This window comes from Macaca fascicularis, chromosome 14 (assembly GCF_037993035.2).
Source record: "Macaca fascicularis isolate 582-1 chromosome 14, T2T-MFA8v1.1".
Taxonomy (NCBI): Eukaryota; Metazoa; Chordata; class Mammalia; order Primates; family Cercopithecidae; genus Macaca; species Macaca fascicularis.
In genome coordinates, this window is record NC_088388.1 from 127,202,613 (window position 1) to 127,229,123 (window position 26,511).

Here is a 26,511-nt window from a genome sequence, read left to right on the forward strand (position 1 = left end):
ACAAATTTGACAACCCAGAAACAACTCCTTACCAAGAATGCTTTCAAATTGTTGGAGTTTTTTTTTTTTTTTTTTTTTTTTTTTTTAATTAAAACCTCAGAGTAGGGCTGTTTCTATGGCATGTGCAATCCACTTTGCTCTTATAGATACTACCTAGAAAAAGTGGATCAAAAAGAGGTGTATTCTGGGTGGTGGTTGGGAGTGCGGGCGCAATAGGACTCAATAAGGGGAGGAGTAACCTTAAGAAGGAAAACCTTAAAGGCTCAAAAAGTAAAAGAGAACTTCACCAATATCAAGTTTGAGGAATGATTACTTGCATATCGATAATCTAGAACTTGCAAAGAATAAATAATCAGCTCAAAGAAGCGTGGGTCTGCATGTCTTCTTTTGGCTTTGCTTAATTGTATGTCTATATTTATGATATGTGTGCATGATTTCTAGCATTCTTTAAAGTTTCCTAGTAACACACAGTGGTTTCTAGAAAAGCAGCTGGGGCAGACGGGTGACTGTACTATTAAGAACAATTCATCAGACAGCAGTTGGAATATTGATAAGAAAACGGAAATCAAATTACAAGAAGGGGAAAGAGAAAGGAAGAGGGAGTGGGACCCAGAGAGCTGGCGCGAGGCAGCGAAGGGGAAAGCTGCAGTGTACGCATAGCTCCTGCATAGCGGCTCCTGCAGCCCCCCAGGATGCGCCGGAGCTGAGGCTGCTTATCTGCAGGTCCTGGAGAGAGGCAAACTTTGACTCCAGGCAGGCAGCAGGTATAACTCCTCACTGCCAAGTTTCTGGGAGCTCTGGGCACACAGGACAGGCACCGAGAACTAATACATCCTGGAGCTACCCGGAGTTCCGCTCCTGCGGGCTTAGCAGGAAAGGGTGCCTAAGGTGAGTGCCCACTTGTGTCCGATCCTCTGCGGGCGATGCAGGCTCGGGGCGCCTCTGTGTGTCTCGCTGATTGTTCTGGTTGTAGTCGGGAATTGCGGGACTTTGGGGTCTCCTCCTTTCTCCCATTTTCTCGGGCTTTCTTATTTCTCTTTCTTTCCTCTCTGTTTTCTTGTAAATTACGACTTTCCAAAAACAAATGCAGGGGACCGGCGGGATCGCTGGGGTTAGGGGAAAGGCTGAAGCGAAGGGAACCTCTGAGCCCGAGAAATGTACCTTGTCTCTGCACTCGTGTGTGTGTGTTTTGTGGCTTCAGGAGCAAAAAAAAAAAAAAAAAAAAAAAAAAAAAAAAAAAAAAAGCTGGAATTTGTTAGTGGGGAGAAAAGTGCTTTATCAGAAACACATTGGCCGCCAGAGAAGCTGTGAGTTGCCACGTTAAAGATGGTTAAGAGAAGGAAGGAAAGGAAGAGAAGAGATACGGCCGCCAGACTGGGCTAAGTCAGGGAAAGACCCACTCAGGCAGAGGCACCTGGCAACCTAGGGTGACTTTTGCGCCTTCCAGCCCAAATAATCAGACCTAAGTAAGACACCACCTCTCCTGCCTCTAAAAATGAGGACCTGACAGTCATTGTAGCTGTCTCTTCCCAAAAACCTATTTTCTTTTAAAAGAGAGGGGGCTCTGAGAAAGGGGCCTCCACAGACCTCCCTAACCTTGCGTTAGTCTTCCTCCGTCGCCGGGCCACCAGCAGAGAAGAGCACTGGATGCTGGCAAAGAAAGGGTGGTGAGGGAGTCAAGCACGTCTGTGCCCTGCGGGGCAGCGTTGGCAGCTCTGTAAGCTTCTGCTCCTCGGGCTGCAAGAAAGGGGAGTCCTGCCTCTACCCTGGTCGCGTTCTCTCCTCAACACCAAGAACTAGAACATCCTGGAGTTTCCAGAACAAGCTGCGGGCATCCCCAGTTCGAAACCGCCCAGGCCCTGGGGGAGGCGACTGTCTGATTTCGGGCAGGGGAGAGTAAAAGGACTGTAGGGAGGAAACCCAATGGTGTGAGGTGGCTCTCAGTCCTCCCCGTACCCTGGCCTGAAGCCCGGGGACAGGACCGAGGCGTAGGGAGAATGGTCAAGACCCAACCACTGGGACCCTCCCTCGCCGGAATAGGCGGATCTGAGCCTCCCAAACCCCTGCAGTCTTCTTCATCTGCATCCCCACTTCATCACCACCAGGCCACCATCCCACCGTCTCCCCCTCGTTCCACTCGCGGGTAACCGAGGCTTCTCCCTCCCAGGCTGGTTCTTGGGCGTTCCCGACCCTTCCTCAGCAACCCACGATGTTTCAGACAGTCCCCGACACGTCGTCTTACGTCAAGGTAAGACATGCCAGCATCTTTAAACAGGTAATGACCCCCAGCTTCTACCCCACCCGGACCTATGGTCCCTTTTCCCTTTCCCCGGGAAAAAGGGGTAGGGGTGGAAGTGGGCCCTCCTCTCGGTTCGTGGATCTCAAGCTAGGGCGCTCCGGGCCAGATGAGAGTGGCACAGACCCTCGGGAATCCTACGTTGAGAAGCAACGCTCCTGGCGGCTAGTGTTTGGGAAACTGGGAGCAGGAAAGCCTAGTGAAGCCTGTGCAGGAAGACCTAGCAGCTTGCAGCGTCAGATCCCAAAGGGTGGTGTGCTCTGAGCGGCTGGCGCACAGCGGGTTCCCTGCATTAAGCGCGTGCGCGCGCTTGTGTGTGAACGCGTCTGCACATGTGTGCATGCGTGCGTCTGTCTGCATGTGGGTGTGTGTATGTGGGGTTGTGTGCGGATATGAGGGCGCCACGCGCTTCTCCTACAGGTTTGACACGCGCTCAGCCCTCAAGCCCACCTTCTTTGGCCCCGCCCGCCCCTCGGAAGCGCAGATTGCAATATTTGACAGCACATCGAAGGGTTTTTTGTTTTTTTGTTTTTGTTTTTTCTTTTCCATAACAGTTTCCAAGAATGTAAAAAATCGAGGCTGGGACACCTGGGTTACAAGTTTAATGAAAATCCGCTGGCTGGGTGGGGCGGGGAGTGCGCGCCGGGAGGCCCTGCCCACGGGAGAGGCGGCGACTAGGTCCCCTCACGCCACACAGCCGCGACCTGACGCCCTCCGAGTAGGGACCCAAAGCTCAGGACCATCTGAGTCAGTCCTAGAGCGGAGGAGGAAGGATCTCCGCGGTGCTACGAATACCCGCGTACTTTTCCCGGATCTCTGCCCAGCCCTCTCCATCCTGAAACCCCGCCTCCAAGTGCTCCCCAGACCTGTCCGTGAGGCCCAGCTGAGCTCCCTCAAATGTCGGGCGAATGCCATGACAGTGCCTGGGCCTGTGCGATGGGGTGCAGACTCTCACGTCTTGTCCAAGGATTCCCAATTAGGAGTCCAACCCTCCTCAGATCTCTCTAAAGGAAAACTTGTCACACGGACGCATCTTCCCACTCACGCACCTGAGGTCTGAAGGAGCCACTCGGTCACTTCAGGAAAGGAAGGCCTAATCCTAGAGGCTTGGCCCAAAAAGGGGTGTTTCACAGATAATGCCTGAGTGAGTGGTGAGTGAATGAATGAATGAAATGAGTGTGATTCATATAGCAATAACCAGTGAATGGATGGATAACAAATGGCTCCCAGGGGGTTACGGAGCGTCCTTTAAGGTTAGACTAAGGCGCTCACGGATTCGCTGTCCCCAGTCTTCCTGAGAAGTTTAGGAAGGCGTAACCCATCGCACTCACACCACTCGGGGTACCGGAGCCCGGCAAGAGGAGCTCTCACTTCTAGCTCTGCACTGAGGACTGCAAATGGCCCCGGGGCGGCGAGGGGCAGTCTCTCTCCCACTCGTAGGAACCCTCGAGTCCACACACACCGTGGGACCCAGGACCTCAGGGATGAGGAACCCTAGAGGGACGTGGGAGCCCCGGAGCCCCACCCAGGCCACGGGTCAGGGACAAAGCAAATCGGTCCAGGAGAGCGCAGCGGACCCGCCTGGGGGACGAGGAGACGGCAGTCTGGGAGCTGTGGGCCATCAGAGAAGCTGCTCGCCGCAGGAGCTCTTTTCAAGGGGGAAAAATGGATTTTTCAGCAGCCACAAAGTTTGTATTGTTGCACAAAGGGGTGCATTGATGGCGGCGAAAGGTCTGCGTGGCAGGGACAATCTTAGGTCTGTTCCGCCGGCTCCCTCCACCGAACTTTTGCCAGAGGGGCACAAACAGTCGCAGGCTGCCAAGCCCCTGCCGTTGCCTAGCAGGCACCCGGCTCAGGAGTTGTTGACAAACACCGCGGGCCCAGGGGCCCGGGCCCCATGAGGGAGGAACCCAGCCGGCCCCGAAGGGCCAAGGGTGCCCACTCCACCGGGGTCACGATCTGGATAGTGGTCTGGGCTCTGAGGGGTCCCACAAAGAGGTAAAGGAGGTAATTGCCCACATAAGAGCGCTTTAGGTAGGAAAGGGGCAGGGAAGAACAAGGGAAAGGGAGAGAGGGAAGAGGGTGACTCTTGGAGACACTGACACGCAGTAGTTGATGGATAACAACGGCGACATTAATAGCTACCTCTCAGCTCTTACCTTCGCCAGCCGCTGCTCTAAGCGTTGTGTCTGTATCAGGTCATTTAATATTAACAACAATATTAGGAGGTAGTCCATTCTGCAGGCGAGAAATTGAGGCGCTGTTTGGTTAATGTGATGTGAGGGGCAGAGCCAAGATACATATAGTAATGGCAAAGTTGTGCTGGCTGCCAGGCAAGTTCTAAAGGCTTATTTCGTCTTTACAACAGCCCTTTGAGATAAGTCCTGTTATAACCCCATTGTACAGATGAGGACAGGGAAGCACAGGGAGGTTAAGGAAGTGTTCAAGTCCTCAGAGCTGGTAAGTGTAGAGCTAGAATTCAAACCTAGGTGCACTGGTCCTTAAACCGGAACTTCCATTCCTAACATTTTGTTTAAGGATGGGGGTGTGGAGGGACCAGCAGACCCAGTGGAGTAACCCTGACCCGCACCTGCACGATGCCAGCAGAGTGCAAAGCACTTTCTCCTAGCGCGCAGAGCACATCTTTGAAAGCTTCTCGCCATCCTCAGCTCAACACCCCCGAGGGACTGGCAGGGTCCTCCTTTTTTCTCTTTGTGTACCCCCCAGGTTCCTTGCTCTAACTCCTTCACCTACCAGCCTGAGGACTGGGCCCAGGCTGCATTCTGGGGGAGACGCCGTCTTCCGCCTGTCCCCCGGACGAAAGGAGGTTGCTAGCCCCAGAATGTTCACAGCGACGCACCCCTGAGGTGGTTCTGCCGGCGAAGCTGAGTTTCAAGGACATGGATCTGTTCTTAGAATGAATGCTGTTTGGGGAGGCTGGCAGGAGGGGGCTGATGGAGACTGGATAAACTGAACCCATCTTAGCCCCATCCCAACGGCCCCATCTTGGAGCCGCCACTGGGCGAGGGTCTGGACACCTGGCTGGTCTCCACCTCTTGTCAGCCTGCTCTCTCTGGTCAGTATTGGACTCCTCCGGGGTTTCCTCAGCGACGCCGCGTGGTCTGGGGGTTTGGAGACCCTCCTCCTCCCCAGCCTGCGCGCCCCCGGCCCTCCCCCGGCCCTCCCGTCGCCTCGGCCTCCCACGTAGCATTTTGAACCAGCTCTGCGCTAAGGCAAGAACCAGCGTGGAGAGAGGGCAGGGCGAGCAGAGGTTCTAAATCTTCCTTCCCTCTGTGAGTAGATGGAGTCTGAGAAACAAATTCAAAGCAGGCGCGCCTGCAGAGGCTTCCTGCAGAAATATTCTCCGGCATTCAAGCGCATCCAGGGGCGGCTTGAGCTGCCTTGTTTGGCTAAGGTCAGACGAGACTCGAGTTCTCCAATAAAAATAAATCTCAAATTAATTATGGCCTCGAGCGAGAGGCCAGACACTTGAAGCTGCAGTTGTGCAGTCTGGAGTTTTGGCGCTTGCCCGCCCACCCCTCCCGTTTTCTCCCGCCCTCTCCTCCTCCCCCTTTGCCAGCTCGGATACCCGCTGCGGCCTCGCTGGACCAGAGGGGGGTGGGAGGGGAGGACTAAGGACGGAGGGAGAGGAGCCGCCCGAGACATTCTGCCAGGCCTGGCATCCTGCGGAGTTTCAAGTGACGGAGCCACCCTTGGGTCAGTACCCCAGGGACCAGGCTCAGATCGTCAGGTCCGCCCACTCCAAACCCAGGCTGGGGCCGAAGAAGCCCGGGAAGCCCGTGTCTGGAAAGTCTTGACCGGGTCAAAAGGGCTGACATTGAGCGAGCCAAGACACGTTTCGACCCGCCGCTCCCCTCCCTGGGGAAGCAGGACTTCCGCGTCTTTGAAAATACTGTCAAGTGCGAATGGTGCGAGGCAAGTCGTCTCACCAGCGTTCCAAATGAAAATGCTCCAAGTCCAAATATTTCCTGAGTATTCACGCCCATGTGCACGCTTTCTGTAAGTGACCCCAGACTTGGAAATATGTGGTGGGCTGTTTTGTTGTTGAGATACTTTTTCCTCCAGTTGGTAGCTTTTGTTTTAAACACTGGGAAGAGCTTCCTTGGCTGTGAGCTGCCTCTGACTTGAAAGCCAACCCTGAGTTGGTGGAATGTGAGCTGTCGCTGATGGCACTCATACCAGCTCCTGTTCAGCAGCTCTGCCCAGTCTGGGAACGGGTGAGGCCATTGGAGCCATGGTGAGCCAGGAAAGAGGGTGTGCACAAGTGTGTGGGCAGGGGCAACCTTCCCCAAGCTAGGCCCAGAGACTAAGGAAAGAGGAAAGAGAGAGGAGAGGAGGGAGAAGAGAGGGAAGGGGAGGTCTGCCCGGCTAACACAAGACAGTTTTCATTTGTAGCGGCCCTCACCGCAGGCTCTCTATCAATTTGTCTCAATGCAAACATTCAAAATATTCCCTTTGGCTGCTCGTGAAAACAATGTGAGCTGCCAGGATCAAACCATCTTTCCAGATGTCTGGTGGTAACCACATTAAACAGGGTAGACTTGTTTACTATTGTGCTTGGTTAGTGCGCTTCCCCCACCCCCTTTCAGGATTTAAAAAAACAGCAGCAGCAGTGGAGTTGAGCATCAAACCTCGAGTTACATAAGAGTGGGGCAAACTGACCCACCGGCATGCCAACACTGGATGGAGGAAATCTGAGATTCCTGCAGAGATCTAGTCAGTTAGGTGGGGTCTTCTTTCTGGGTGGAGACCTCTGTGAATGGACAGGAGCTTCTCCAGGGGGCTGAAAATTGCCAACAACAGTGGCACCAGTGCCAGTCTATGAGTCACAAAGGGGAAGTTGTGCCTGTGTGTATACATCTAGTGGTGCCTGTGCCAGCCTGTTCACTACCCCCTGCCCATCTCCAAAACTATGAAATTGCCATAGTTTTGGAGAAACAGAAAGTGCTATCAAGTTCCACAGTTAAAACTAAGGGGCAAGTCTTCATTTTAATCCAGTTCCATATTGAACACTTCCAATGGGGGAGGCAGCTGGTGCTGAAAGGAATTGGGGGACAGTATAAGGATGTTCGGGTGACTACTGACTAATGTAGTGAAGATGATCTGTCGCTTGCCAGACCAACAGGAGTTGGAAAGAGAAACCTAGCCATGGTCTGTCACAGAGGAACCCTCTAAAGTGCTAGGAGGAGGGTGGGGGGCAGTCGCCACCTGTGGAATGCCATGAACAGCCTCTGCAACTGCCCAGCAGCAGGAAGGGGGCCTCCTGGTGGTGGAGTTGGAGTCCTTTCTGCCTGAAAGACGAGCAGTGTGGCTGGGGTGTGCGGGTTTCTGGTGAGGTCCGGGTGGGAAGCCCTGTCTCCGCATTCTCCTGAAAGTTCTGTTGTAGTTTGAAGGTCGGTAGAGCCTGGGCTGAAAAGGAAACAATCTGGGGTTTGAAAGGATGTAATTCATTCTTCCTTTCCCGTTAACCTCTTTCCTCTCTGGAAAGCATGTGGAAACGCTGAAGGGAGGAGTGAGAGGGCAGGCAGCCTGCCGCGGGGAGGAAAGGGTTAAGCCTGATTTCTTTTAATTGAACTCCAGAACTGGTGGCCCCAGGCAAAGGGGGGGACTGACCCCGCTAGCGGTAACCAGATGTGGCGGTCCCAGGGGAGCCCCGGAGCAGACCCCTGGATTGAGAAGCAGACAGGAGCGGGGGGAGTCAGCCCGGCCCCCATCCCACCATCCACCCCACCCCCACCCCCAACACGCACACCGAGTCTCAATTGCTGGCAGGCTGCACCCGCCACTCCAGGTCTGGTCACGTTCAGACCCGTGTCTGTATTCGAACCCAAAATTGCAGCTGAATTGATGAGACTAATTTCTAGAGAGGGAGGGGGAGGGAGGGAGGCGAGTGAGCTCTCGGGCTCAATTGCTCCTGAAGAAATAAAGAATCAATAAGTCACCTTTTTCCGCCTCTGTGGACACCCTTTCGAAATTTTTTCTTCCAATTGACTTGGATCTCCTCTGGATTTTTTTTTCCCTCTTTCCCCCGTCGGACTCTTAAATAAAAGTGAGCAAGTCCAAAGCGTGGTCTGGAGAGCGTGGACAAGGTAACCTGTTTTGGATGTCCGGGAGAAGGGAGTCCGGCCAAAAGAGCCCAGCCCCGGAGGCTGCTCCAACTGGGGCGCGCGGCGACCCAGGAGGGAGGGAGGGAGGGAGGTCTCCGGGTGGGCCGGGGAACGCCGGCCTCCAGGCTGGGTAGGGAGGACGGTCCAGAGCGCGGGCCTCCGGGTCTCATCCCGGGAAAATTCTGGGTCTGCGCTGCGCTGTTGCGTGCTGCGCTCCTGGGACCTGCTGACTGTCGTAGAGGGAACGTCCGCCGTAGTGTCAGTTCCTTGGGGACCAGGAAGGGCGACTCTTGCCTGGGAGTCAGTGCTTGGGCCGTCGGGTCCGGGTAAGCGCCGGGGGTTTGGCTCGAAAGATGCGGATAGGTGGCCTAGGGCACCGCGGATCTCCGCCCTCTGCGGGCACCGGGAGCCCAGGGTCGAGGCGCGCCGCCCCGAGGGGCCCCTTCTCCTAACAATGCGCCCCGGAATCGAGTCCGCTCCCTGACAGCGCGGGTCAGCCCGAAACCGCCCAGAATCCGCTTCGGTGAGTGGGTGAGCCGCTCTGGGAGTCTGCAGCGTCTCGGCAGCGGAGGGCCTGAGTGGAAAAATTCTTATTGGATGCACTTTTTAATGGTTGGTTTGCCTCGGTTTGCGTCCCCGGCAGTAGGCGCTGGGTTACCCGCAGCCCTAGTCAACTCTCCCTCCGTACCCGTCCCCCCCTCCACACACACACTACCCTCAAAACGTTTGTCTCCGGCTGGAAAAAGCATTAATGAACGTATCTGTGGGAAGAAACGGAAAGTGAATGAGTCAGGAGGGCCACCTTCGGCCAACCGCCTCAGGAAAAGCAAAGAAGCCAAAGGTCTTTGGCTTTGGATTTTGGGGGAAGGTGATGGGGGGGGAGGTGCAGACTTCGGGAATCAGGGCGCGGACGCTGGGCGTGGACCCCGTCATTGTTCCCGGCTAGCTCTTATCTCCCAGGAGCAAGTATCCTGTGTGCGCAGCGCGTGAATGTGTCTGGGCATCTCCGCGTATATTTATATAGTGTGTGATGCGAAAAGCAGGACCAGCCGAGGGAAGGAAGAGGGGGTGTAGGGGGAGGGAAGAAGAGGGAGAACAGAGGGGAGAGAAGAGAGAGGAGAGCTCGAGGCGAGAGAGAGAGAGAGAGAGAGAGAGAGAGAGAGAGAGAGAGAGATAGGACTTCCTCCCCGATTCGCAAAGTGAAGTCACTTCCCAAAATTAGCTGAAAAAAAAGTTTCATCCGGTTAACTGTCTCTTTCGCTCCGCTACAACAACAAACGTGCACAGGGGAGCGAGGGCAGGGCGCTCGCAGGGGGCACGCAGGGAGGGCCCAGGGCGCCAGGGAGGCCGCGCCGGGCTAATCCGAAGGGGCTGCGAGGTCAGGCTGTAACCGGGTCAATGTGTGGAATATTGGGGGGCTCGGCTGCAGACTTGGCCAAATGGACGGGACTATTAAGGTAAGCGGCGGGGCAGTGGGCGCGGGCGGCGGGGACAGGCCGGGTAGGCGAAGCGGCGGGCGGGTAGGTGCGGGGCCCGCGTCCCGGAAGACGTGGCCGCTCTCCCTTCCTTCCTCGCCCCGGCTTCGCGCCGGCTCCTCCGGCGCTCGGGTGGCGAGTCCTACTCGCGGGCCAGCCGGCCAGGCGCCTCATCGAGGGCGACCTCCCCCTAAATCCCTGCCCCAAAGTGGAGCCCGACCCCCTCCCACCTCGCTGCCCGCCGGGCTGCAGGAGGGGGAGGCGGGAAACCTGGGGACCCCGGGTGCAGACCCGAGTCAAGGGCGGGAGACCTCGGGGTCCACCACTCCCACCGGCACCCGGAGCTCCCTGGCCCCAGCGCTGGGCACTGGGCTTCCTCTCCGCAGAGGCCGAACACGGCGGGGGCGGGGGCGGGGGCTGCAGCCGCCCCCCCTCGGGTCCCTGCCTGGTGGGCCCTGGGGTGGGTAAGTGGCCTCGTCGCGGGAGGGTAGGGGTGCAAGTGAGTGTGTCGCGGGGGCTCTCTCTGAGCGGGCTCCTCCAGATGGAAGCCCCTGTTTACATGTCAGCGCTTTCCCTTCCTCTCGGCACTCAGTCTCCCGGCTCTCGGCGCTGGAGAGCTGCCGGCTCCGCGGGACTCCTGGGCCGGCCTCGCCGCCTCTCCGGCGGGGAACCTTCCCCAGCCCCGGTTCGCGCAGATCCTTAGCGCCCCGCGCCCCGGCCCTTCGCGCCCAGGCGTGCGCCGGCTCCAGGACAAGGGCTCCTGGAGCTGTCGCCTCTGAGAGGGTCCTGCGTCCTTCGGAGCCGCCCCCACTGCAGGGGCCGGCTGTGAGCCCGCGCCCAGCGCCCGCCCGGCCAATCCCACCCCCGCCGCCGCCGCCACGCCTGGGTCTAGGTTGCAAAGTGCAGCCCAGGAGGAAAGGTGAGGGTTTGGGTTCGCGTCTCACTTCAGAAAGGTTGACTACTGTCTCTCAAAGGGTTCGCCAAGTGGGGCCAGGAGCAGGGAGGAGGGAAACCCCCTAACGTGACAGACCTTAGAGGACCTAGGGAAATGAATGGGACCAGGGGTTAGCTTCGAGGCTGCCGCGCAACACCAAGCGGGAGTTTGTCTGGAGAAACTATTAGGCTGGCGAGGTGGGGACTGGCAGAGCCCGCCATTCCCCAGAACCCGAAGGAGTCCACTCCCTGCTCTGGGCTCAGCGAGAGGAGGCTAAGATGTTGGGCTCAGAGGATTCAAGAGATTTTTATCTTCTGGGTGGGGTCATGGTTTTTATTTTCTAAGTTTTGTTTTTTTTTTTTATGAAAGTTTGAAATATGCTGACTTAGGTAAAAGACACCAACCGAAGGAACTTGCAAATCTGGAGATGAGATAACTGATTGTAATGGGTTAAAGGGAGCTTATAAGAGCCTCTAAGAGCCTGGGTTCCTCAAACCCAAAGTGAGTAGGTGAGAAGTAGGTGAGAGGGGATTCCTGCCAACACCCAAGAGTGAGGGTCACTGGGCCATTTTATGCCTGTTTCTCTGCTTCCTGTTGATGTGTGAATGCAAGTGTCTCTGTATTTCTGGGTTTAGTAATGAGATGCTCCCCTCTAGAAAACTCCCTCCCCCCAATCAGGACAGTTACCACTTACTCTGAAGGCCTCTTCTGATCCAGAAGGGTGGTAAGATGGCCTCAGGGTCTTGATGTGGACACCCTAAGGAAAAGTGAAGAAATATCTCCACACTGCTTAAACTCTACGCACAGGCCCTGAGCAAAAGGAGGAAGCTGTGGTCTGTGTACCCAGGATGTGCTAACCTCTTTAGATACACACAGGGATTGGCATGGCAGGCCTCAAGAACAGGCTTAGAGCAGGAACCTGACACTCCAGGCCAAGGATGGGAGTGAAAGTCCTTTCTTTTCATGTGGGTGGTGGGATCCAGGAGCTCCTACAAACCCTCCCTGTGAATAGGCTGCCATTCACCTGAGTTACCTGGCTAGGCTGAGTCCCCACAGAGCTATCTTTAGTCTGCAAGCATTCTGCAGGATTGAGCCTTTAGTGTATATTTTGGTGTTTAAGTTGTGTGAAAGCCAGTTTTCTGTTCGCATGTGACCTCTGGATCTTGGGGTTTCCAGATCCCATTCCTACAATAGTTCAAATACTGTGCTTGGAGAGGACAGTGGACCAGGAGAGAGGCCAGCATTCTTCTGCTGTCTTGGTGAGAATGCACCATCCATTAAGCCTGTTTGAGCCTCATCATCATCACAAAAATGAAACAGTGGAACTGGGTTGACTCTACAGTAGTATCTTCCCAATCTTCTCAAGGCCTAAAATATCATGCTCATATGCGTTTACAAGAACACTTAGCTGTATGTGCGCTAAATCCAGCCCTACACTGATCGAGGTTGAAGACACTACAGAGCGGGTCTAATTTGTGGACACAAATCCAGGATGTCCATTTCCAGTTTGAACTGCCTGATAAAATCAGGTTTGAGTGATTCTAGGATGTGATTTTATGCACCTGCATAGTTCCTCCTCAAATATAAGACATGTCTGTATTTCAAAATATCTGTGGGTCTCGGCACTCAGGTGATATTTGGTGCAGGAAGCCAGGGAAATCTGGATTTCTTCACAGAAGCCCTTTATTTTGTGCATAGTTTGCACAACTCTATGTGATTACAAAATCTCCATCTTGTTGCCCTCTTTATAAGTCCCTCCATATCATATTTTCTTCTCTTTTCCAAAAACAGCTCCTGGGAAGGCTCTGAGCATCACACTGGGAGAACCAATATTTGCTGGAGCCGTGCTACTCTTTTGTCACAGACAGGTTAACTTGAGATATTAAACAACACCCTACCCACGCCCCTGCTTCCCACACTGATATTATCAGTGTTAAAAAGCACATGATACTGTTTGCTGCTTTAAGAAATGACCTGGTTTCAAAAACTGCATCTTAGTTTTAGGCTGGCTTCAGTTGAATCCAGTTAATTTTATCTATGAATGCCTGACTCAATGTACGTGGTGCCATTACAGATGGAGAGACAGAGAAGACAGACATGGTGAATGAAGGTGGGAAATAGAGAATGAACGGTGGATTTGGGGTCAGAAAGCCTGGGTTCATTCTCAGCTCTGCTACCTAGTAGCTGTGTGCCTTATAGCAAGGCACTTCTTGAATCTATTTCCTTATCTAGAAAATGGGGCCAAAGCACCTCCTTGCCACAAGTCATAGGAAGAATTTTTAAAGTCTGCTACCTTAGCTGGATACACATTAATTGAACTTCGTGTGCCTTACAGCAAGGCACCTCTTGAATCTGTTTCCTTATCTAGAAAATGGGGCCAAAGCACCTCCTTGCCACAAGTCACAGGAATAATTTTTTACAGTCTGCCACCTTAGCTGCATACACATTAATTGAAGTTTGCTTTTGGGAATGGGCATACCAGGACAGATTGGTCAGAAAATTAGAACACAGGTCCAAGTTTACCATCATGCATATTTGATTAATTCAACAAATATTTATGATGCATCTATTATGTTGCAAGGCTCTGCCCTGTGTATTGAGGATAAAACAGGGATCAAAACCCTCCAGGAATGTAGACTCTAGTGGAGGCGGCTGACACATACAGGGAACAATCTCAGTTGAGTGGTGACATATCTTCTGAAAAGCAATAACGCAGGTTAGGGAACGGAAAGTAATGAAGCTATATAGCCAGGATGGTGAGGAAAAGCGTGTCTAACAAAGTCACAATTGGGCAGAGACACTCTCTCACCATCTACCTCAGAAGAGTGCAGCACCAGCCACGCAGCCGGCCAACAATGGACAAGCACAGCAGGAAAGAAGGGTCAGGGTTACTGCTGGCTCTGCAAGGCCCTGGAGGGGCAGGTTGTCACTGGCAGGGCAGGGAAACATCTGGACAAGGTTTAGGAGAAGCAGCAGAGTGAGGAATACTTGGGAACAGAGGCCTGACTTCTGTCCTCAAGAAGGTGTTGCTGCCTCCCTGTACCACACACACCTTTTAATCTCCAAGTCCCCTGGATTCACAAGAACTCCAGACAAGATGGCCTCTGTCTGTTGATCTGTCCCCGTGACCACACAGCATTGCTCCCCTCAGGTAGTTACCAAGTGGAATCCTGTTTTGTGTGTGAATAATTTCCACCAAAAGGCTTCCTTCCAGTTCCACTGCTATCCAAATTTAAGTTTGTAGGTTGGCAACTTTAAAGCTTTAGAGAGTATTTAGCTTGACATTCTCACTTTATGCGTGGGGAAACTGAGATCTAGGGTGTTATATGAATTGTCTAGGATCACACAGCAAACTACCAACAGAGTCATGGTGAAAGTTCAGGGCTCCGAACACTTAGGCCAGTGTTCTTTCCACTGTACCATGAAAATATCATTTGCTTTTGTTACATTTTTATGAATTATAGCACTGTGGAGGCAGTGTGTGTGCATTTGTGTGCGTGTGTGTGTGTGCGTGTGTGTGTGCGTGTGTGTGCGTGTGTGTGTGCGCGTGTGTGTGTGCGTGTGTGTGTGCGCGTGTGTGTGTGCGCGTGTGTGTGCGTGTGTGTGTGTGCGTGTGTGTGTGCGCGTGTGTGTGTGCGTGTGTGTGTGTGCGTGTGTGTGTGTGCGTGTGTGTGTGTGCGCGTGTGTGTGTGTGTGTGTGCGTGTGTGTGTGTGTGTGTGTGCGTGTGTGTGTGTGTGTGTGCGTGTGTGTGTGTGCGTGTGTGTGAGACAGACAGAGAGAGAGAGAAGTCTTTAAAAGAAAAATCATAAAGAATTTGGCACTTTACACTGAAGACACCTCTGGTATTTAATGAAAAATATATACAAATGTATCACTACCATCTTGAATTATTTTTATCCTTAAAGAAAAAACAAATTCCAAATTTTTGGATAGAATTTTTACACAACTGTTTTCCAAAATAAATCCTTCTTTTACAGCAGACAAAGTAAACAGTCTCCATTACAAGGAGACAACCAAAAATATAGTAGTTTACTGAAATACCCAAGCCCCTCTACAGATCATGGGCAGGTAGACTGAACTCTTATTTCAACTCTTTTAATAATGGAATATTGGACTATTTAAATGAAATCTATTAGAAGGCGTCTTAAGGATCCATCAGACTGTGTCATAAGTAGGTCTTGAATAACAACTGCATTAAAAAAGATGAAGATTTTGATGGCTCTTTCTGTTTAGGGTTAAACAGTTAACTTGGCATTTGTTTAAAAAATAGTTGATTTAAACCAAGCCTCTTTCTAGATATATAGCATTAGTCTAATGCCAGTACTAAGTTACCCCCAGCCAAAAAAAAAAAAAAAAGAGTTGGGAAAATTTTTATATTGATAATTTTTTTGTTCTATACTTAAAACATTCCTTTTAAGTCTATATTTTGCTTATTTTGTAACAAATTAACTATGCTAAAGAACATTGTCTGTTACATACACACACACACACACATACACACACAGTCTCATAAAACTTTCAACCAGCCACAATAGCTTTTTTTGTAATCTCAGAGTTATGCAGGTGTCTCTTCCTCTGCAGAAGACTCCACCCTGTTTCAATTTCTGTTGCTTTAATGATTTCATATCTATAGTGTTCTTCCCATTACGCATTAATTGATCCATGGGATGGTATCATTAAGTGAGGTCACTCTTTGTGTATTACAGTTCTGCCACTGACCTCATAGACCCACCATCAGTAGCTTGTGCACTGAGATGTTTCCACAGAGGCTATGGATAGGCTTATATGTCCCCACACTATCACCTGCAGGGCCAATATAGTGCAAATTTGACAAAATGTAGGTAATCGATGGAATAACCCTCTCCTGTGCAAAGCTAGCTGGCCTTATGGGTATTGGTAATACCTCAGCCTCAGGGGCACCATAAACTGACCAACCATACGAAGGTGATTGCATGTCTGTTAGGCAGGGACTAGACTATGTGACTACGTTCTGTGAAGATAGAACCCCAGTGGCAAAAGGGCTCTGCCAGGAGATCTAGTGAGAAGATAAGCCACGTCTGTGTGCCCTGCAGAATGCAGCAAGTGTTACCATAGCCCTGAGAAAAGAAAGGACAATTTGAACTGGAGAGACAGAGAAAGACCTCATGATGATAGTTGTTTATGTAGTCCCTTTCATAAACCTCTTCACAGATCATACAGTCCCTTCACAGATCACTGGCCCATACACTCTTGCATCCCATTCTCACAGCAGCCCTATGGGAGATAATACGATGGCATCTCTACTTTATATGGAAGAAGTTAAAGTTCAGAGGAGTGAGGCAACTTGCCCAAGAGTATAACTAACAGGGGACAGAGTTGGGTTTCAAGCCCAGTGTTTCTCATTCCTGATTCCTGCTTTTTCTACACACACTGTCCACACTGCCTCTTGGCACAGGTGGATCTAAGCCTGGCCTTGAAAGATAGGTAGGGCTTGCACAGGAAACTGTGGTAAAGGGCTTTCTAGGAGAGTGGAAGGGTACTTTGGGGAGGAAAGTGTACAGGTGATGGAGAGGATTGGAGTGGAAGGACTGAATGGAACTAGATTACAGAAGATCTTACATGCCATAACAAGGAATTTGCGGGTGAGTATGGCGGCTCACGCCTGTAATCCCAGTTCTTTGGGAGACAGAGACGGGTGGATCACTTGAGCCCAGGAGTTCAAGACCAGACTGGGCAACATGGAGAAACCCCATCTCTACAAAAAGTACAAAAATTAGCCAGGCATGATGGCACTCACCTGTAATTCCAGCTACTAAGGAGGCTGAGGTGGGAGGATCACCTAAGCCCAGGGAGGTCAAGGCTGCAATCAGCCATGACTGCCTCTGTACTCCTCTCTATACACGTTACAAGACCCAGGTTATTATTATTATTATAAAATAATATAAAATAATAATAACCTGGGTCTTGTAACGTGTATAGAAAGGAGGAATGAAAACTTGTGACTAGAGGGATGATCTACATAGCTGTACAAGTCTCTTAGAAACAAATCCTTCCTACCCTCTTCTCCTTAGGAAATGAAGACGGGAGTGTCTCCATCACTTATCAGAGGCCACACGAGAAGTGAGCAGCAGTCAGGATTAGACAACCAGAGATAGATTCAGCAACCAGCAGTGCTATCTGTTGTCTTCAAAGACACCTGTTGATTAAATATGGCATTGGGGGAGGGAGGAGAAACTCTGTTTCACCAGATGACATAAAACTGTGATTATCCTTCGCATCCCTTCTTTCCCAGGGTTCTGGGGATTTCTCCATGAGCAATCTTTTCAATTGGGCCTTCTATCCTGGGCTACAATTTTAGTTCCTTTTGAGAATGAGTCAGCAGATAGTGCTTGAGAGGAGACAAAAGAAAAAAAATGTTTCTCTAAAACTCAAATCAAATTTCTGTAGGCCTTCAGACAGGTCTGACATTCTTCCACGAGTTGGCTGGGCCCATGGTCTCAGTTAGAAATAATGATACTTCACCCCAGCAAACCAAAAACTCAGAGACTCATCACCGTCATTCCAAGCAGGATCAGAGATTGAGTGTTCAGATGCATTTTCAGATAATTCAGATCAACTTTACAGTACCTTCAAAATTGCTCATCCCTACAAAAATGAACCAAACACTAATGTATTTAAGAGATTTGCCATCTTTGGGAAACAATGTGTCTGCCATTTAGTTTAAGATCAAAATCTCAGAGTATGAGAATTTTTCAAATCACCTCAAAGAGAAGGCAGACTTGAACACTGAAATGCTTTCCCAAGAGCAAGCCCCATTTACCCAGCCAGTGCTATGTGTCCAAGGCAATGAAAGATCTCATGTCACATCTCAGTGCACACATGCAAGAGGCCGGAATTACAGGTGCCATGGGAGCTTTAACCTCAAATTTCTAGACATTGTGTGGGTTTCACATGTCTACTGGAATCTAACACTCTAGTAGCAGAGTTGTTAGGTCTGAATATATGGGTATTCATTGATGTTATGGGAAAGGAATTGGAGAGTGAGCAATTTTGCAGCACCATTCATGTAGCAAAAATGTGAAAACAAACAGGTTAACATTAGAAAATTACTCTGTTCATGAGTTGCTTTAAGTTAACACTATTACAGTCTATGGAAAAGCATATGTTTCGATTGAAATTGTCACGTCTACAGAGTCATTTTGTCTTTAGACATTGATGACTGAATTCATTCTCATCCATTTATTCATTCACCCAAATGTTGAATAATATTACCAGGCACTGTGCTCAACAGAGCATTCATGTAAATGAACAAGAGTAAGGTTTCTATGCTATTTCTTCCAGGCTTTTAGAGAGTAGAGATTTCTCTTCTGATTTTCAGCTCTGAGTATTGGAAATTCCAAAAGAAGCAATACTCATTGGAGAAATCTTTATCTGTGGCTTATGATCATAAGGATGGTTAGACACATTTTCTTAAAGGTAACAACAAGTTTATATTCTCCATTGCCCCTTCACCCTTGGTGATATGAATCTACTGTAAGGACATTTTTGGAAAGCCAGGGCTTCAGCCGAGGATATTTATTCTTCTGATTCTCCCATTCTCAGCTTTAGTTACTCTATTTATATATTAACACGGAGCCAGGCATGGTGGCTCACACCTGTAATCCCAGCATTGTGGGAGGTCAAGGCGGGTGGATCACCTGAGGTCCAGGAGTTCGAGACCAGCCTGGCCAATATGGTGAAACCCTGTCTTTACTGAAAGTACAAAAATTAGCTGGTCATGCTGGTGCATGCTTGTAGTCCCAGCTACTTGGGAGGCTGAAGCAGAAGAATTGCTTGAACACAGGAGGTGGAGGTTGCAGTGAGCCAAGATCACGCCTCTGCACCCCAGCCTGGGCAAGGGGGGAGACTCTGTTTCAACAAACAAACAAACAAACAAACAAAAAAGCCATGGAGAAAAATACCATAGGGAAGGTGGAAAATAAATGAGAAACTGAGAAAGAATATTTATCATTCATAAAGCATAAATGTCTTATTATACAGAAACTACTTACAAATAACAGAAAATAGGCAAAAATTCTATGAATAGACAACACTAGAAAGAAAATACAAATGGGCAATAAATATATGAAAAGAATTTCAAGCACATGCATAAAGACATTCAAATGAAAATAATAAAATTCCAATGTTTATGACCTAGGAGGGCAGCAGAGACGAAAACAGCTTAATGTCTCATGTTGGAAAGAGTGAAGGAAATGTCACTGTCTTATCCTCTTGTTAGGAGTATGACTTGGTATAATCTTTCCAGAGAGCAACAGCTATTGAGAAGTTAAATATTTACACAAATTTGATAATGCTAATTCTACAGCCATGTTCACTCAGATATATGTACAAGATGTTTATTGTAGCATTGTTTGTTACAGCAAAAGTTGGAAATAATCTAAATGTCCATTAGTAGGGTACTAGATAAAAAAAGGAGGAAAGATACATATAAGAAAATGCCAGGCAACTACAAAATGGGATAAAATCAACTGTCGTATACACTGATTTAGAAAGTTCTCCAATGTATATTATTACATGGAAAACAGCAAAAAGTTCCAAAATATTGGGCCGGGCGCGGTGGTTCACTCCTGTAATCCCAGCACTTTGGAAGGCCAAGGCGGTCAGATCATGAGGTCAAGAGATAGAGACCATCCCGGCCAACATGGTGAAACTCCGCCTCTACTAAAAATACAAAAATTAGTTGGGTGTGGTGGCGCCTGCCTGTGTTCCCAGCTACTGGGGAGGCTGAGGCAGGAGAATCACTTGAACCCAGGAGGCAGAGGTCGAGATTGCAACACTACATTCCAGTCTGAGTGACAGAGTGAGACTCTCTCTCAAAAAAAAAAAAAAAAAAAAAAAAAAAAAAAAAAAAAAAAAAAAAAAAAAAAACGTAAAGAGGGACACAGAAACAGACTTGTAAAAAGATGAATGGGCAACAAGATTTTATCCCGAATGTGCTGGTCCCAGTGACTTTAAGATTCTAAATCGAGGTAAATACGGGGAGAAACTGGCTGGCCTAGGATCTGGAGACCTGAGTTCCAGCCCCAGCTCTATCCCAAACTAGCTACGGAATGTTAGGCAGGTCACTTCACTTCCTCATCACTCATGTTAAAGATTTTCTCACATATAAAATGAAGGTATGATTTCAAAATTTCCTTTCAGCTCTCATGTTCACTTGACTCTGATCCTAGACAGGCTTTAAAACAGTTCTTATTTCGGGGCGTGGATGATAGAACCTCACGTAGATGTTCTATCTGGTCCTGTGTGGCTCTTCTCCCGTAATCTCAGGGCTGCATTTCATACTGTGGAGTGACCCTCAAGGCCAGGTGAAGGCAGAAGCTCTCAGCAGGTGCTTGGTGAGTTTCTCCGAGCTGGTTGTTTTTATTGCCAAGTGACACTGGAACTGTGCTAATCCCTTTTCGTTAATGCAAACTAAGAATAGGGCCTGACGCCACTCTGGGGTCTCAGATTCTTTTCCAAAATTTGGTCTCATTTAAAACCCAAAACACTCTTTGGCTCCAAGCGTCTTTCCCCTGGACTTTAAAAAAATCCTGTTTAATTGAAAGGAAATTGAATTTGTCTGGTTTTGATTCATTTACACTTAACTCTTCTAAAAACAATAATTTGATGTCCAAGAAGAATTTTGAGTCTCTTAATGGGTTTTCTGGAAGGCTTTTTTTCTTCTTGTTAAAACAGGAAGTGGTGTTCTATGGGCAAACACAGTCAACCCCAGAAGGCCCCAATTCAGTTTGAAACTGTATCACCCACCATTTTTCATGGGTCCTCATGACCCCAAGCTAAGGCCTTTCTTTCCCTAGTACTCACCTAAGAGAAAGAAACGTTCATCTGTTATCAGTGGAGGAATAAAAATAAGGAAGAACAATCATAGTTATAAAGAGAATAAGTTATCTATCCAGCTCAAGGTGCCAATATCTATTCAAACCTTTAAGGCAAGCAGTTGATCCCGTGACAAACCTGTGATGTATGTAGTATTTCCATTCTGAAGAGGTTGGGTAAGTTACTCATGGTCATACAGGTAGAAAATAGAAAAACAATGATTTGAACCTAATCCTGTTTACTTCCAAAGTCCACAAAGCTTAGCCACTGTGATACATCACCAGATTGATACATACATCTCCATATAGTTTCAGCTACAAGCCTATCTATGGGGACCATGTAGGTTTTGTTACTATTTGTTTTGTCCCTTGGTCTAAGTGACCATTATCCACAGTCTGCACCGGTCAGATTCATGAAACTGCTCAATTCTTCACCACTCTTTATTCAAGAAGGCCTATGTCCCGGGTAAGAAAGCCTGTCTGGCTTCGTTAGCAGGTGTACTGGTGTGAAATGACAGGTTCTGTTTTCACATAATGATCTAATGAGTTGATTTTTAAATGTTTTATAGCTCAGTAGAGAATGGCATATTCTTTGACCTGCTAAGGCTTCCTCCTCTACCCTTGGGCCTTCTTTCTTCCTTTCTTGTTCTAAATCTTGCTCTCTTTTTCATTCTATTCCACTCATATACACAAAAAACTATACACATTTAAAAAATAACAGATTCAGGAGGTTATATAAAACACAAAGAAGGGAATGTTTTGCAAGGTTAAAAGGAAATCATTGAGTAGGGCTGACTTCAGGCTCCAGTTTCTCTTGAATAGCCTTTCTTGTTATTTCAAGGCTGATTGACTTATAACTGCATCCAAAGCTGCCTCACACCAGTTCCTTTTATCAGACCAAGTGAGACTTCCTGTGGACTGGCCCAGCTTCCTGATATATTTCCTTTTTCCTTTGGCAGAACAAAGAAAACCATAGCTCCAAGGATCCTTGGGAGCAAACACAATTTAGCCCTGAAGAACCTATTATTTTAAAATTTTCATTCTCAATGCATAGGGCCAAGCGCCTGTCTTTGCTTTTTTTTTTCCACAGCGTTCTGTGTAACGTCCCGATTTACCCTATGTGCAATTACCAGGGGTCAATGAGCTACTTGAATTCATCCTAGTTGCAGTTTGATTTTATTCAAAGTGGGAAAATTAAGCCATTTTCAGTGCACGAGCACCCCCACCTCATACGTGCATACACCTTCGAGAGGGACGTGGAACACCTCTTTACATAGAGTTTAACCTTTTGTTACCTGAGCTCAACACGGCAGGTGTGTAAGGAAACCCTCTTGTCTAGAGATTTCAACCTATCTGTTTTTGGAGTTCTGACTCTAGAAATGTGCATATAGGAGAAGAAGCTCCAGGGTGTCCAAGTATCCAAAGGATCATCAAAATCAGTTGAAGAAGAAATTCCAGAAATTGGGTTGAGATTGTTGCTTTTTTCTTTTGCCTGGAGTGTCTCCCATATCACTCCTTACAACGTGGCCTCACTATCCACTCTACACATTACTACTGAAAGACCTTTAGGCATGACCCAGGGTAACAAGGGAGCACTGTTAAGAGAGCTGCTTGTTTCTCTGTCATATCTCCCAAAGCACCCATCACACATTGCCAACTTAGGATAACCTCCTCCCAAGTAGTCTCAGAAAGAAAGAGGCCATTGACGGAGAGATAACTGAGGCTTCAAGATGTGGTGTATCAAAAGATGAGAACTAGGCTAGAGCTCCTGGAAGCAGAACTCAAGTATTCATGGCCCCAAACACCACGTTCTACAATGAGGGACTCATGCCTCTTTGTTCGTTGGTCCTATTTTCTGACCATTGTCATAATATTCCTGGGGGATTGAAGAGGACACTTTCCATAGGAACCACACGGGCAAGTGAGTAATCATGTAGCCACCCAAATTTTATTAAAGTAGGTTTTTCTCTTTCAAAGGATTGCTGATTTGGAAGAGGGTAAACAATAAAACAAATGTAGCTCTTCTGGCAAGAGGCATTTCTTAGGACTAATTCAACATGGTTAATTCATAATGATTTCTCCTAACCCAGTCCTCACTGTTAATCACGTCTAGTTGAAAATGGATTTAAAGAGAGTATTTGCAAAGAGGAAAATAACCCAGAATCTATGTGGCATGAGGAGACTGTGAAGGGGTTATGGGGCACAGTTGGTGTGCTCTGCTTCGTATAACCTGCTTGGGCAATAGCAAAGGCAAGGGTTTAAAATGACTGCCCCACACTGTGAGCTTAGGATCTTTCTTTTCCCAGCACGGTACTCTGTCGATAGTCCTGTACCCAGGTTTATGACCAGTCAGGAATCCTGAAGAAAAGATTCATACATTATCTCAAGCAACTCCTCCCACCCTGATAACACTGCCTGTAGAGAACCATACTGACCTGCCTTTGGCCTTCTCCATAATAAGAACACATGGGTCAAAGGGCACAAGTCCTCTTTCTCAAATATGGTCTTTGGTGCAACAGAGGACTTCCCTAGAGGTCAGGGACTTAAAGGGCACCTGTGCTTTTTGCACTTTTCTAGAAAGGAGAGGGAGAAAGAGCAGGTGACTTTTCTAGAAATGTCATTTCAGGAAACCAGCATGTGGAGACTTCCCAGGGTGCCTTGGGGAAGGTATCCAGCCCTGTGGCTGTGCTGCTCTGGGCTCCTAAGCCATTCCTTCTGGAGATTGTGGGTCTCTATAAATGTACTGAGTCCGAAGTGTGGTAAAGGAATTACCACATGGCTCCCCCTCCCTGCCTTCCTGGAGTTTACCCCCCGAGTTTTGTAAACAGGCCATGATGGGGCAGTGGGACTGGGTTCAGAGCTCATCGGAATTATTTATTTCTTCCTATCAGTTTGGACAGGGTGTGACCCAGACTCTTCTCTGCCCAGAGCACCCTTTTAAAAAATTTAAAACCCTGTGTGTATTTCATGGGAAATTTCACATGCCTGTTTCTGATTCACTTCCAATTAAAGGCTCAAAACACTGGTTTTGTAAGAGCTCTTTGATGATTCAGATTCTTGTTGGTTAATCTTTTTTTCTCTCCTAAATGTCCATAGAAGCTTAATAGATGTTATTTAGACATTTGCATGCTTAACTGTTGAAAATAATTGGAAACAGGAAAGAATGTTTTATTAGCGTGCACAGTACAAGCACACTTAAAAGGGAAGGGGAGACACAGCCTCAGTGAAGGGAAACTCCTGGGAAAACAGGGGTATCCCTGAAGGTGGGTGCCTTGGTTTCCCCATCACTGGGCATGGGGGAGGAGGCTTTCAGCTTAGAGCTACTGAAAAAGGGAGAAGAGCGTCACATGAGACATAAGAGTCCTTCTTACTGTGGTCAGTCAGTCACCACCAACAAGCAGTCAGTTGAGTGGTCAGTCTCATCCAAGATGGAACAGGTGGATTGGCATTTTTCATATGCTAACACTACTTTTAACTCCCTTCTAATTGGAAGGAATTTGTTGTCTGCTATTAGAGCAAGCCTCATTCTTCATCTTCTTTAAAAAGCTTTGATGGTGAAGCTGTCTGGGTGCACCTGTGCATAGCTCCCCTGAGAGAGTTTTATATATCAGTCCCTCTGAAATGCTAACGTGGGCACTGGCTTGGGTAGTCTGAGTTCTGTACCTGGTTTTGCCTTAGGCTGGCTTGGTGACATTGGGCAAGTTACTCTCTCTTTCTCAGGTGGTTCATTTACCCAAAAAGATTAAGGCTTCTTAATGATCCTCTTCTTCTATGGATTTGGTAAAAATCTGGAGTAGTGAGTTGCTTTGAGTTTCTTGAAGAAAAGCATTAATTAATTACTACACTTTAACTACTGGGTGGCTTATTAGATGGCTTTCTTGTTGCCAATTGTAAACCATGCAGCGTTTCAGATTCTGAGCCTTATTTGGACTTTTTACTAAAGAAAGAGCACCTGCTCCGTCTCTTTATTTGTCAGGCAAAGTTCAGTCAGCCAATATTCAGTTAGCCAAAGTTACCAAATGTGACTTCATGCCCACACAATGTAAGTATAATGTGTGAATACTGTGTGCTGTAAGGTGCTTCCTGCCTAAGAAAGGTGAGACAAAACCTTAGGAAGGCTTGGCAGTAAACTTCTGGAGTATTTTGCCAGATTACTGTGACAGTGGCAGAGTGATTTTGTGAAAGCCACATGCAGTGTGAAGTTTGAAAATCTAGGTTCAGACCCACTTATTAATTGTGTGGTCTTGGGTCAGATAATAACTCCTCTAATCTCCTTTCCTACCTGTAAAATAACAATAGTACTGGTAGTAATAATATGTAACATTAAGTTTTCTACCAATCTTACTAATTATAAGAATCAAAAGTAGTATGGGAGTAAAAGCACTTTGTAATTGTAAAGTGCTGTGCAAATACTAGTTGTTATTATCTTAGTTATTATTCTCATTCAAGTCGATGCGTGAATATAACAGACAATAAACGTAACTTAAATCTGTTGGGTTGTTTTTTTTTATGGACTTAATGATTTCAAATACTTGCTTGCATGTCATTAAATTCATCAATTAGTGACTTATTCATATCTCTTTGCCCATGTAGACACCATCCCCTACAAATGCACAAGTACAGATCAAACATCCCATATTCCTCCTTTCCCTCCCGCGTATCCGGCCATTGTTCTACTTGTGAAACTCCCATCCCAATCAATGGGGGGTTTACGTAAAAACTGATGGCAGGATATGAGTGTGGCTTCAGGAATTCCAGGCTTGTGCTGCTGATAAAGAGATTTGTGTCAAACAGAAAACACCAGAGAAACAAATTCTCCTGTCCAACCTATGCTACAGCACTCCCTTGTGAATAGTTTGAAAACATCCGTCTGGCTGACCAAATACCTATGGCTGCCTCCACCCATACATCTGTGCCACCTCTTCTATTATCTTCCCCATGTCCTTGTGGTAATACAACACAGAACCAGGCTAGAAGTTGGTGAATTCAGAGGGAGATACCATTTCAGTTCTTTTGTACTCTGTTTGACCATCCCTTCCAGAAAGACAGTAGAACTGAGCTCCCCTGATCAAGGGATGTGAATTTAATTGGGTTGTGACAGTCTGTATTAAGTGTAAATGCTAGTAATAGGTTTAACTGACTTTGGTGTGAGTGAAGGGACGACAGAACAAAAGAGGTAATTTGCCTTGAAGATGATCCTCTTTTAGTGCTGAAGTCACAAGAGATGGAGGCCCTTCTTTCACTCAACAAGACCAGGAAAGCTGGGTCGGTCTTTATTCTCATCACGCATCATCAATATTTTAGGAAACCTCATATTGTTGTCTTTCATGGTACACTGCACAACCAAGTATGATTATGTGACCAGAAGTGAAGGGAAGGAGAACATTTGCCCATATTCTCCCCACAATGAAGAAGCTCAAAAATGAAGAGTTGAAGAAAGGAAAATGGAGTTGACCATTTCCATTTAAGTGCTCGTTCAGACATTTAGTAATAAAATGATGAACTTCTTTTGAAATTTTTTTATTGAACTCATTGAACTAGGTATTAGGGTTTTATTCTTGGTCAACAGAATTGGGATTTCAAAGTTCATGAGGCCGAACATTGAACTGCTCAGACACTAGTCTGTCGTTCCTAGGGACCACAATCTAGCTAAGACCAGCCCTACTGCTTTTTCTGCATGATAACAAATCGCCACCAAGATCTAGATGCTGTATTGAAGAAGCATGCTGTGTTTTTCCACACTAACACCACAGAGTGAAGGTAAAGAGATTAGAGAGTATCTCAAATTTATATTTCAAATTATGAAGAATATCTGACACAATG

The 26,511-nt window shown here is 48.0% G+C and overlaps 2 protein-coding genes across 11 annotated transcripts in view; one reads left to right on the top strand and one right to left on the bottom strand.

The window, feature by feature from the left end:
* The first annotated feature begins 611 nt into the window (after positions 1-611).
* FLI1 (Fli-1 proto-oncogene, ETS transcription factor) overlaps positions 612-26,511 on the top strand; it is a 127,246-nt gene continuing 101,346 nt past the window's right edge. For 3 of the 10 annotated variants that reach the window (XM_045370768.2, XM_045370769.2, XM_074015627.1), the window contains exons 1-2: positions 612-888; positions 2,168-2,248. In XM_045370768.2, coding sequence (XP_045226703.2) covers positions 2,210-2,248 — 39 coding nt within the window. In that variant the 5' untranslated portion in view covers positions 612-888; positions 2,168-2,209. Of the gene's footprint in view, positions 889-2,083; positions 2,249-5,906; positions 6,317-8,087; positions 8,407-8,570; positions 8,751-9,676; positions 9,882-26,511 lie in introns of those variants that run through there. The other 7 variants (XM_005580144.4, XM_074015626.1, XM_074015628.1 and 4 more) reach the window with 5 other exon arrangements.
* LOC123568670 (uncharacterized) lies at positions 7,288-9,357 on the bottom strand. The gene is made up of 4 exons (XM_065529303.2): positions 9,316-9,357; positions 9,113-9,185; positions 8,260-9,026; positions 7,288-7,726 (listed from the first exon to the last, which is right to left on the bottom strand). The coding sequence occupies exons 1-4, from the start codon at positions 9,355-9,357 to the stop codon at positions 7,460-7,462; spliced, it is 1,149 nt and encodes a 382-aa protein (XP_065385375.1). The 3' UTR covers positions 7,288-7,459.